This window comes from Myotis lucifugus, unplaced genomic scaffold, assembly GCF_000147115.1.
Source record: "Myotis lucifugus unplaced genomic scaffold, Myoluc2.0 scaffold_2, whole genome shotgun sequence".
NCBI classification, from domain to species: Eukaryota; Metazoa; Chordata; class Mammalia; order Chiroptera; family Vespertilionidae; genus Myotis; species Myotis lucifugus.
The window spans coordinates 14,035,595-14,049,248 of record NW_005871050.1 but is presented as its reverse complement, the minus strand read 5'-3'; the positions used below and the strand labels follow the sequence as shown (position 1 = coordinate 14,049,248).

Genomic DNA, 13,654 nt, shown 5'->3' with positions numbered 1-13,654 from the left:
ACTTATGCCCTCATTGAGAAATAAGCCCAAAATATTAATAACATTGCTGACAAAGACAAAACCACTACCTAAATTGGACATACTGAAAAAACATGGGTCAGTATTATATCAATGATTTGCACGTGGGCAGCTTAAGTGCCATTTTTGACAATGCTATTTCTTCAAAATGAAATAGTAATACTTGTGTGTGTGTGTGTGTGTGTGTGTGTGTGTGTAGGAAGGTGGACAGTTGGGAGAGTGTGCAAAGGACAAAGGAAGCATGTATATTCAAGAACAATCTTAGAGTTCTGGATAGGATTTAGCATAAATACCAAGTGAAGGAAGGGTATAAGCTAATATACAGCTAAGAAGCTTCCTATTTTCTTGGCAGATGAGGATATTCTGTGCATGTATGTTTACATGCTTAAGTAATTTAATGGGTGTAACTAAAGGAAAGTTTAACTTCTATGCAACATTTTCACCTGAGACTAATTCAGGGACTGCCATGTTATCCTGATGGAAAACAAATACAATCACATTTGTTTTAATAGACAGGATAAAAAGCTTTTGCTCTCTTTCACAGAAATAATTAAGTCAATATATATCCTGGTCAGAAAATAAGGAATCAGGTTATGAAGGAGTGGCCTGGCAGAAAACAAAATAGACAGTTGTTTTTGTTTTGTTTGTTTGTTGGGGGTAGGTGGGTAATACTGGCTGTACGGTGGAAGGCAGAAATAAGGGTTATGTCATAATTAGAACTAGATTTATAGTATACTAGAGCACCAGGCCATGTCCCTGGGCCTGGCTGGAAATCAGGGCCAACCTGTGGGGCGACCAGCAGGGCGATGGGGGGAGGGGGGAGAGGCCTGCTGGCACCCGCCTTGGCCGGCCTGGCGCTGCCCACTCACTGGCCCCGCCACCCGCCACCACCAGTCGCCTCCCTCTGCGGGGCGATCGGGGGGCCTCCGCTGGCACCTGCCTTTGCTGGCCTGGGGTCAGCTCCTGCGTTGAGTGTCTTCCCCCTGATGGTCAGTGCATGTCATAGCGACCGGTCGTTCCACTGTTTGGTCGATTTGCATATTAGGCTTTTATTATATAGGATTATGTTGGGTATAAAGACAGTTAAACTACTCCTTTCCTGGTATATACTATAATTCAAACAAACCTAATAAGGCTATACATAGTTTTCTCTGTAGAAATAACACATTTCTTATTTACTAAACTGTCATAATTCCCTTACCAGATAATTACATAAGTTTCAGATGCCTATACATCAATTCTCTCGAGTTCATAAGCAAAAAAATTGAAAGAGAGAAATATGGAGAGTAAAATGAAACCATCTAGGAAAGAGATTTTCAACCTTTTCCATCTCATGGCACACATAAACTAATTACTAAAATTCTGCTGCACACCAAAAAATATTATTTTTGCCAATCTTATAAAAAAATAGGTATAATTTTGATTCATTCACACCGAACAACTATTGTTGTGTTGGCTGTTGTCATTTTTTTTATTTGACAATCTAAGGCAGGGGTCCTCAAACTACGGCCCTCGGGCCACATGCAAATACAAATATTGTATTTGTTCCCGTTTTGTATTTTTACTTCAAAATAAGATATGTGCAGTGTGCATAGGAATTTGTTCATAGTTTTTTTTAAACTATAGTCCGGCCCTCCAACGGTCTGAGGGACAGTGAACTGGCCCCCTGTTTAAAAAGTTTGAGGACCCCTGATCTAAGGAAAAACAGGTCAGTGCTCTTGACTAAATAGTCAGGTATTACATGCCTTAAAAATTCTTGAGAGAGAGAGAGAAACATGGATTGAATGTCTCCTGTTGGGGTTTAAATCCCAAATCTAGGTATGTATGTGTCCTGACTAGGAATCAAACCCACCACCTTTTGGTGTAAAGGACAGCGTTCCAACCAACTGAGCCACACCAGCCAGGGTGCATGTTTTAAAAATTCTTGCAGCACACAGTGTGCCATGGCACACCGGTTGAAAATCACTGATCTAGAAGAACAGAAAGAAACCTTTCTATCAAAGGCTAATTATTACAAAGATGAACAAAACAATAAATCAAGAGGTACATACTGGTAAAAGTAATTTTCTTTTGTTCCACACCCCAGATGCTTTCTTTTTCTTTTAGTTGACTTTGCTTTTTAGTTCAGAAGTAAATATAAAACTCTCCATTCCCACAATACAACACTCTAAGTTTTACTGACTGGCCAGGCCAGTAGGAAATGGGAGGAAGAAAAAGACAAAGACATTCATTCATTCAATTACTATGTGCCAGGCACTGGAAATTCAAAGATAAGCAGGATGGAGTTCCTATCTTTGAGGATCTCTTACAGATCAAAACTACGCTTGCCAAAGTACTGTTAAGAAGTGAATTTGAATAACATTGAGCCCTCACAATTATGCCTAGACAAAACATCAGATATAAATGGCCCCAAGCAGGGTCCAATCTTGCCCTATTAAGATGGAGCAGGTGACAGGACAGCGTAACAGCACTGGGCAGAAAAAGAAAATAGTCAATTAAAAGGGGGCAATTTGAAGAGTCAAGAAATAAAGGCTCCAGGAAAAGTTGTAGCTATAACTAGATAAATTACTTTTTTATTACTAACATTTTATTTTTAGTATCTCTAACCCATGACTCTTTCAAATGCTACTCTAGACTATGCTTTATCTCAGAAAAGAAAAAAAAATACAAAGATTTGTGACTAGATTGAAACCTTAAGATACATCTAAATAAATTATGGCACTATTTTCACCTTCCTTATCTATTCTCGGTCTTATTAACTCCCATTTATTGAGTACTCACTATATGCTATGTACTAGGGGCTAAGAACTTCACATTTATGTCTTAAAACTACTCTATGAGGAAAATCTTTGCTAGAAAGGATCCAAATAAAACCCATCAAAGTAACAAACAGGAAAATATAACCTACAGATTAAAAGTTGCAGGACATGAGTTTACAAAGCCTGGAGAAGAGATAACTAAATCATCTTTCAATGTTTTGGTTCAAAACCTTGTTTCATTTTTCAATCAGAAACTCTTAAGAGTTTATAAACACTTAGAAATAACCAGTAAGTTACCTGAGGAAAAACCCTTGAGAGTAGAAGCCCTGTGGGACTCTGCCAAAGAGAGAACCAGCTGCTAAGGCTTACTGTCTTTTAAAGGAATTACACTTACATGGGTGAAATAGTCAAAGGCCAACGGAACTGGACACCACTTGGCTGGGCATGCCAGTACCTAAGTTGTTCACCAGGCTAGGTAATCGGATCTCAAATGAGAAAGCAGGGGTTCCCCTAAATGAGGGCTATACTCAGCCTCATTGATCTCATTCACTCCCCTATATCCTAGACTATAGAAAAGCTTGAAAAGAAAACCCCATATTCAAACTGTAGCTTGGGAGGAGGACTGGTCATAAATAAGGTGGAAAGAGTATGAGGATTCATTCACACTATATCAGAAAGAATATCTGCACAGAGCTATCCATATCATGAAAAGAAATGCTGTGGTTACTACAGAAACATAAATAGCCAGAAAAAAAGAAAAGCATATTAAGGACAAATGAACTTAGTCTGAAGAAAGTAGAAAACAAAGGATAGAGACAGATTCACAAGTATCTATATACAGTTATAGAAAAAACTAGTAGGAATGAACTCAAAACAAAAAAAGCTTGGAAATGAGATACACAGAATGAGATGAAAACAGTGATTGTAGATATAAATAAAATAGCTAAACCCCACTAAACAGACATAATTTGAAATAGCAATGAATTTCCAGAATTGCAAAATTTAAATGTTATTTCTTCAATTTCAGATATACTACATTTGTATAGGCCAGTGGTCGGCAAACTGCAGCTCGGCAAACCACGGCTCGTGAGCCACATGCAGCCCTTTGGCCCCTTGAGTGTGGCTCTTCCACAAAATATCGGCTCTTCCACAAAATACCAAACTTGCCCCATTGGTGTGGCTCAGTGGTTGAGTGTTGACCCATGAACCAGGAAGTCATAGTTAGATTCCCGGTCAAGGCACAAACCCAGATTGTGGGCTCAATCCCCAGTGAGGGGCATGCAGGAGACAGCTGACTGATGCTTTTCTCTTATCCATGTTTCTATCTCTCTATCCCTCTCCCTTCCTTTCTAAAATCAATAAAAACATATTTTTTTAAAAAAAAAGAAGGATCTCTTACCCTTTCAAACAACATGAATGGACCTGAAGATTATTATGCTAAGTGAAATAAGCCAGAGAGAGACAAATACCATATGATCTCATTTATATGTGGAATCTAATGAACAAAACAAAAACAGAGGCATGGACCATGGAACAGACTGACAGTTGTCAGGTGGAAAGGGTGTTAGGTGCTGAAAGATGGTGAAGGGATTAAGCAAACACACAAACACATACACACATAGATACAGACAACAGCATGGTGCTGGCCAGAGGGAAAAGGGAGGTGGAGGGAAGGTGGAGGTGGGCAAAGGAGTGGGAAATGAGGACAGAAAGAGACTTCACATGGGGCGATGGGTGCATGATGCAGTGTACAGATGATGTTTTGTTGAGTTGTACACTTGAAACCTATATGGTTTTGTGAATCAATGTCACCCCAATAAATTCAATTTTAAAAAAGAAAAGAAAGATTAAATTAACTGATTCACAGAATAGGGCGAGGCACAGAATAAGAGCTCAATATTAGCTATCACTATGGCAAACAACTTAATCTATTAACATCAGTTGGATTTTAAAAAAAAAAAAGCACCAAGGAATTCATCTTCAAGTTTATAGGTGCTATGAAAAACATTCAAGTATGTCAGGTGACGTTGTTAAAGTTGTGTTCTACAATTAAAAAAAAATTTAAAGACAGCAAAATGTTTCCATTCACATACAAATATTTTATATTGAGAGGTATACCACTCCCTCTTTTAAGATTAAAATAAAGACCAAAGGTAATTAATAAACTAGAACAACAGTTCTCAAAGTTTGGTCTTTTGATAAGCAGCAGCAGCATCACCTGGAAACCTGTTAGAAATGAAAATTCTCAGGTTCCACCCCAGACCTACTGAATCAGAAACTGAGGATGGGGTCCACCAATCTGTGTTCTAAGACTTCCAGGTGACTCTGCTGCATGCTAAAGTTTGAAAATCACTGTACAGTAAATCCTCAGTTAACATCATTGATAGGTTCTGTGACTTGAAGTGAAACAACATATAATGAAACCAATTTTACCATAGGCTAATTGATATAAACAATGTTAAAACAATGTTTATATCATCAATGTTAAAACAAAACATTATTCAAGGACCTGCTGCACTAGTCCTATACTACCTACCTCAAATTTAAGAAATACACACACACAAACACACACATGCACAATCAGAGAGATAAATGATTACTAATAACCTTAGGCCAAAAGACTAGTCTGTTAAGTGATAGCTGCTATCCTATATAATAAAAGCCTAATATGCTAAGTGTCCGGTCATCGGTCGTCCGTTCAAACAATCAGAGCATAATATGCTAATGATATGCTAAGGCCGCTCAAGCGCTCACTATGATGTGCACTGACCACCAGGGGGCAGACAGTCGACCAGTCGCTATGATGTGCACTGACCACCAGGGAGCAGACAGTTGACCGGTCGACCAGTCACTGACGTGCACTAACCACCAGGGGGCAGAACTCCAACCGGTAGGTTAGCTTGCTGCTGGGGTCTGGCAGATCGGGACTGAGCAAGGCGGGCCAGACATGCCCTGGAGCCCTTCCACGGTCCCTCCCCCAGCTGGCCAACCTCCCGCATCCCTCCCCCGCCCCAAGGCCCCGATCGTGCACCAGTGGGGTCCCTGGGCCTGGCCTGTGCCCTCTCGCAATCCATGAACCCTCAGGGGATGTCGGAGAGCCAGTTTCAGCTGATCCCCACAGGCCAGGCCGAGGGACCCCACTGGTACACAAATCCATGCACTGGGCCTCTAGTAACTAAATAAGCTACTTTCTAAAAATATGTACGATTTATATATACAAGCAACCCCAAGCTTATGAATGAGAGCTCTGTTAAAGATGTTTAATTGTAGATACATTATTTGGAACTAAGGTCACATTCTCCCTTTAAAAGAAATCTTATAAACCCTGGTTAAATTCCTAGCTAGGAAGCCTTTAAACCTATAAATACAAAACAAATGATTTGTTACACTGAAATATTTTTGTGGGTAAAAAAAGAACTAAAATTCTAACTCAGATCTTTAGAAAGATTCCTACCGCAACCTTAGCAATGAAAGAAGACAGGTTTCTTCCCACACTGTGATCAAAATAAACATTTTTCTCTTCCCTTCTGTCTTTCTACTTCTGCAAAAATAAAGATGAGGCATCAGGCACAACTGTGATAGAACAGAGGTATAAGAGGGCTGCAATGGAGATGGTGGAGAGGATGATAGCTCTAGCACCTGTGTATCTTGATAACAATACTGCATATGTTTATGCATATGTCTATGTATACAGGACTTCCACAAGTTGGATATTTGGTCTCCTGCTTACAAGTTTATGATACTTGTAGCCAAAGAAAGAATTTCAGAACAAGAGGTCTGAACATTAAGATTTTCAACTAGCTTTCTAGTAGTGATGACCTCCCCAAGACAGGATGCCTCCACTAAGGATCTCCATCCCTCTCCAGAAGAGGAGAAGAAGAAACACAAGAAGAAGCACCTGGTGTAGAGCCCCAATGCCTACTTCATGGATGTGAAATGCCCAGGATGCTATAAAATCACCACCATCTTTAGTCCTGCACAAATGGAAGATTTGTGTGTTGGTTGCTCCACTGTCCTCTATCAGTCTACAGGAGGAAAAGCAAGGCTAACAGAGGATGCTCCTTCAGAAGGAAGCAGCCTGAAAGCACCTCGAACCAAGATGAGCGGGGAACTATTCAAATAAACACATTTTGGATACAAAAAAAATTTTTTTTCAACTGAAAAGAATAGCATTAGAGCCCAGCCGGCATGGCTCAGTGGTTGAGTGTCAACCTAACAACCAGAAGGTCATGGTTCAATTCCAGGTCAGGGCATATGCCCAGGTTGTGGCCTCGATTCCCAGTGTGGGACATGCAGGAGGCAGCCAATCAATGATTCTCTCTCATCATTGATGTCTCTATCTCTCTCTCATTCTCCCTTCCTCTCTGAAATCAATAATATATTTTTTTCAATGAAAAATAAAAAGAATAGCATTAGTGGGTTAAAGATGAGAAAGAGGCAATTTATACTGTCTCAAAGTATCTTCCCCACAAGATACATTAACAACAAAGGGGAAAAGAGCAACTGTACAGTGGAGAAACCTGGCAATTGTCATCTTAACCAAGCGATCAATGTAAACATCACCAGTAGGGAAACAAGTTGACTTCACATGCTTCCCAAAATGATGCACTGGGAAAGATACAACCTTTTTTCTTTGAACAGGCACTAGTTAACATGATTCATCCTTTTCAGACTATATGGATCAAGATAATAAAACACTGTTATACTTTCTTTTATATAAATGTTATATAATAAGTGATATCTATAATAATAAACTACTCAGCAGATTTCTTCAGAGTTACCTTATAACAGAGTAAATTTGTAAGTATAAAAAAATTAATCTATCAGCTAAACATTAAAAACCAAATCAAATATTTCAGGTGTCAAGGGATTAATATACAACAGTTGTTAAATTTTCTACACAGTCACTATTGTCAAGAATTAAGCCCTGGATGTGTAGCTCAATTGGTTAGAGTGTTATCCCAATATGCCAAGGTTATAGCTTCAATCCGCAGTCAGGGCACATACAAATAAACAAAAATATTTTAGTTAAAATTACAGGCAATCAAACACTGGAGAGAAGTGAGTTTGTGCTTATAACAATTTCTTGATTCTTTTCGTTGCCTTGTTTCACAACTGAAAAGAAATTATGTAGGGGTTTTTCAGTTTCAAGACCTTGGGTTAGGCAAAGATCTTGTAGAACACAGAGCAATCCAAAAAATAAAAGTACTGCCAAAATGGAATTAATTAAAATTTAAAAATTTTGCTTTTCAAAAGACAGTTAATAAAATAAAAGGGCAAATCAGACAGGGAAATAATAATAAAAGACAAGCTAATTAAAAATGGATAATTTGATAGAGATGATTACAAAAGAAAATTAAGACATGATAAAATGCTCAACATCACTGATCATCAGAAAAACATAAATGAAAAGCACAACAAATATACACCCATTAGAATGTCTAAAATTTAAAAGACTGCCTGGCCGATGTGGCTCAGTTGGTTGAACATTGTCCCATGCACCAAGAGGTCACCAGTTCAATTCCCAGTCAGGGCACATGCCTAGTTTGCAGGCTCGATCCCCAGTGGGAGGCATGCAGGAGGCAGGCAATAGATGTTTCTCTCTCATCGATGTTTTTCTCTCTCCCTTTTCCTCTCTCTCTAAAATCAATAAAAACATATTTTTTAATTAAAATAAAATTTAAAGACTGACAATACCAAGTGTTGATGTAGACATGAAGCAATTGGAAGTCATACACATTGCTTCAGGAATGCAAAATGGTCACACATGTTGAACAGTTTGGCAAAAAGATAAATAGAAACTTATCCATATGACCCAGCAATCTCATTCATGGGAAAACAAACACATGTGCCCACCCCCCCAAAAAATTGGAAAAGAATATTCATAGCAGCTTTGTTTATAATGGCCCCCAACTAGAAACAACCCAAATGCCCATCAACTGGTGAATAGATAACTCTGGTTACGCCTATACAATGAAGTAGTACTTGGCAATAAAGGAACTTCTGACACATGCAACAACTTGAAAGAATTCCAAAAGCATTAAGTGGAAAAAAAACAGACAGAAAATAGTACATTCTGTACAATTCCATTTATATGAAGTTCTAGAAAAAAGCAAAACTATAGTGACAGAAAGCCTATCAGTGGTTGCCGGAAACCAACAATAAAGGGAGGGAATTGATGACAAAGGGGAAAGAGGGAATTTTCTTGGGTGACGAAAATATTCTATATCATGATTGTGGTGGTTGGTGAATAACTATATACATTTGTCAAAACTCATCAATTGTATACTTAAAATCAGTGAAGTTTATTGTATGTAAACTATAACTCAAAGCTGATTTTAAAAACGAAAAACATATAGCATAAATTGTTACCCTGGAGGTAGTGACTGGATAGGGTAAAGGAAAACTCTAGGGTGCTGGTTCGGCTCTATTTCTTGATCTGAGTGGTAGACACATGGGTGTTTTAGTTTGGAAAATGTCACTGAGCTATACAATTATGATTTATGTACTTTCTATATGTATGTTTTATTTCAATAAAAAGTTTACTAAAAAAATACGAATCTGTAACAGCCTGAGGTTCAAGGGCCTTCATACAAATATTGATAATGATTCAAAATAGCAGCTAAGAAAATAACTGAGAAGAAGAAAAGCAAAGGGAAAGAATGATGAATTAACCACTAATTACAAGATGATTCAAAAAGCTTTCACTTTCTAAAGCATATTTTCCTATGTGGACCACTTGACTAATAATCTAGCTAGAAAGAGAGAGAGATAGAAATATATAGACATAGACTTAGGTAAAGATAGAAATAGAGATATAATTATATAGATATACATATACTCTATATAATTATATCCATATATCTATGTATGTATATAGACACATACATATACAATACATATACATATATATAAATACAAATGGTTACGGCACAATGGACTTTCCACAAACCTTACTCAATATAACCTTTTCTTAGAGTTCATTTTCTTTTTATTTCTAGAGATACACATAACACAAATATACACATTTCAAAATTTAATTTTCTACTTGAAAGAAAAAAAACTTACTAACCTCCTTCATAAATGATTTGCCTATGCGCACCACTTTTGCAAATAAAATGGGATCATGAGAAAGGTGAGGACCAAGGTAACAGAACATATTGAAGACATCTCTCCTCAAATCTTCAAAGCTCTCTGCTTGTTTTGGTGCTCTCTTATTTTGCAAAGCATTAACAGGTGAGCCCTTAGCACCTTTAGGAACGCCAACTCTATAAAAAGAAGCAAAATTTATATGTATACTGTATAATACCTCATTTCAACTTAAAGTAAAACAATTTTTGCTCATTCTTTCTATATTTCTATTGTGCCTAACTTTATTATACCAGCTAATTTAACTGGTAGAAAAAGACAAAAAGAATATTCACTTGAAAAAGATCAGAGCTCAGAAGAGAATGTTTCACATTAACTGCATAAGAAAAGGAAATCAGACAAATGCAGATTCCAAGTAACATTTAACATACATCATATGAATTATTTTTTTAGTTAACCTCAGCCAGTATCAGGAAAATGTATATGGGAGCTCTGGCTGGTGTGGCTCAGTTGGCTGGAGTGTCATCCCATACACCAAAAGGTGGCGGGTTTGATTCTGGTCAGAGCACATGCCCAGGTTGTGGGTTCAATCCCTGGTCGGGGCATGTACAGGAAGCAATAGATCAATGTTTCTCTCTCTCTCTCTCCCTCTTCCTCTAAAACCAATAAAAAACATATCCTTGAAAGAGCATTAAAAAAAAAACTCAAAATGCATATGGGAATGGGGAACAAAGGATGGACCTCGGAGACAGTGGGGATGAAACAAGAAGATATGAATATAACAACACTGATTCAAGTCAATAAACATTTCTCAATCTGTGTTCCACTATTTAGACCATGTATGAGGTAGGTTTGGTGAAAGAGAAAGTGAGCACCATAATGAAAGAGGGTACACTAAAAAGGACAGCATACCCGGAGTTCTCACCTGCTGAGCAGGTATCCCACTGTGGAGTCACAGGGGTCAGTCTCTGAGAAGAAACCTTCATGGTCCACAACCTAGGTGGCACTAAAGGCAGCAGCCAACAGCTATGCATGAATCACAAGGCTGGAGCTTTTGAGGCAGGCTCTGATGTGTGGGACTGAAGCCAGAACTGCTGCCAATACTGCTATTAAGTATCCTAAAAAGTAGGCTGAGCTAGAGGACTGGTCAACATTGTAACTAGGGAGGGTGAGAGAAGCTGCACTATCAATTTCCAGGACAGCAGCCTATTTGCTGGGAGAGATAAGGCAAGCAGAGAAGCAAGGTGCTCACTGAGAGCTACTCAACCCAGGATAGAAGAAAATTACACTAAGTAAAAGCCTTAGGAATTCTCTGCCCCTAAAAGAGGAGGGGAAAGTGAAAAACAGAAGAATGGAGTCTTTACTCTCAAAGGAGCAAACCCAGCCTAGAAGTCTAACCTACAGTTTTTAGAGTATATTGCAGCACACATTCTCCAATGACATTAGGAGACAAATCACTGATTAAGACATATCAGACTAATACACTATAAATTATTATCTTCTGATAAAACACACTAAAATAGATGCATTGTTTGAGGAGACAAGATAAATATGCAGATTTTGTCATAGTCCTAAACTATTTATACCTCAATGATTACTAAAGCATACAGTAACATACCTTCGGTAGAGAGGCTCAATAGTTATGTGAATGAGCTTGCAAATAGCAAGAGCTATTAGCTTATGTGAAGCAGCATAATATGGAGGCATCTGATCCATAATGTTCTGTGCATGCTGCCAATCACCAATCTTTAATAAGGCTTCCAACAAACCAAGTTTTTGGTTATCAGGTGGCTACAAATGAATAATTACAGCAAAGATACTCAGAATATGAACACCAATAAATCTTAATATTTTTTTTCATTTAAAAAAGTGGGCTAAACACACAACAATGTATGTCAACAACAACTGCCATTTGTGGGAAATTCAACGGTATTTTCTTCAAAGTACAACCAAAAGGATTTGCTTTTTCATTTAGCACATGCAGTGTGACAGTTTACAGACTCAGAATTATATTGAGTTGTACTTAATGTTTTATTGGGCCACAGAATTCATTCATTCTGTGAGAATCCCTTTAGGACTTGAGAGACATTAATATGTATAGCACAAATAGTCAATACATTTGTGATTTTACTTAGAATACATTTTGAAATTTATATTAAAAAACATAGCAGCCTCTTTTGGGAAGGCAACAATCAAATTAAAAGCAAAACCACCTTTGTAAATTCTTATTCCAAAAATCATGTTTCACCACAATCAAAATTAGGAAAAAAAAATTATATAAGTTAATTAACTATTACAAGTTAATTTCATGATTCTAAATCCAGAAAACAATGTTAACTTTACTAGAATGAACTATATACCTTTTCTACTTTATCATCTTCTTTTTCCTTTTCTTTCTCTCGCTCATCCATTTTTTCAGAAGATAATACAACCATTGTAAGTTTTCTAACAATTTGCTTAGCTTCCACAATTTCTCGTTTATGTTCATCCATGATGCAATTATCAGCTGGAAGAAGCTAAAAATGATTCATTAAAATTTCATAAAACAGCTAATACTATTTTCACATATAAAAAGCAAACACTGCCCTAGCCAGTTTGGCTCAGTGGATAGAGCAATGATGGCGAACCTTTTGAGCTCGGTGTGTCAGCATTTTGAAAAACCCTAACTTAACTCTGGTGCCGTGTCACATATAGAATTTTTTTGATTATTTGCAACCATAGTAAAACAAAGATTTATATTTTTGATATTTATTTTATATATTTAAATGCCATTTAACAAAGAAAAATCAACCAAAAAAAAATGAGTTCACGTGTCACCTCTGACACGCGTGTCATAGGTTCGCCAAGACTGGGATAGAGTGTCAGCCTGCAGACTGAAGGGACCCAGGTTCAATTCCAGTCAAGGGCACATGCCCAGGTTGCAGGCTCAGTCCCCAGTAGGGGGCGTACAGGAGGCACCCAATTGATGATTCTCATCATTGAAAGTTTCTATCTCTCTCTCCCTCTCCCTTCCTCTCTGAAATCAATAAAAATCTATTTAAAAAATAAAAAAGTTACATCTTCCTAGTGAACACAACTTTATTATTATGAAGTGACTATCTCTTTTTGCCAAAAAGTCTATTTTGTCTAATAATAATTTCCCTGGTATATTTTTCCCCACCCTTTTACTTTCAAACTTTCTTTGTCCTTTGATTTTAGAAGTCTCATGTAAATAATAAACTGGTTTTTAATCCTGTCTGAAAATCTTTGTCACCTTAACAGGAACACTTAGTCTGTCACCATTTAATGTTAAACTCAAACATATCAGCAATAAATCTATCAAATTTTTGTAGTTTCCATTTGTCCTGCCAGTCCACGCTATAAACTCATACCTATGTTTTCAAATTCTCCTTTTTCTGACCAATTCTCCATGTTCTCAGTTTGTACAACATTCCTCTACTTTAAATTTTGAATGGCTCTCTACTCCCAACAATAAAAAAAAACACAAACACCTTACTATGGCACTTAAGGTCCTTCACAGTTTCGTCCCAACCTATTTGTCCATCCTCATCACCCCTACATACCACCCTGAGCTCCAATCACTCTGAGCTTCCAATGTTCCCCTATGACAGGGGTGGGGAAGCTTTTCTCTGCCAAGGACCATTTGGCATCATTCTCCCACCACACAAAATTATCAACTTAAAAATTAGCCTGCTATATTTGGTCAAACATTTAATTAACACACCCCTAATGCTTTGCAGGGCCAGACCAAATGATTTCACAGGCTTTATAGGGGCTGGATATTCCCC

General features: G+C 37.7%; 1 protein-coding gene across 17 annotated transcripts in view; it reads right to left on the bottom strand.

Annotated features, from left to right (window-relative positions):
- THOC2 (THO complex 2) overlaps positions 1 to 13,654 on the bottom strand; it is a 125,231-nt gene that overhangs the window by 42,287 nt on the left and 69,290 nt on the right. For all 17 annotated transcript variants that reach the window (XR_002830524.1, XR_002830521.1, XR_001348936.2 and 14 more), the window contains 3 exons: positions 12,227 to 12,382; positions 11,485 to 11,657; positions 9,850 to 10,045 (listed from right to left, as the gene is read on the bottom strand). Coding sequence is in view for 13 of the 17 variants with exons in the window: in XM_014458799.2 (XP_014314285.2) it covers positions 9,850 to 10,045; positions 11,485 to 11,657; positions 12,227 to 12,382 (525 nt within the window). In the remaining 4 variants the exon portion in view is untranslated. The remainder of the gene's footprint in view (positions 1 to 9,849; positions 10,046 to 11,484; positions 11,658 to 12,226; positions 12,383 to 13,654) is intronic.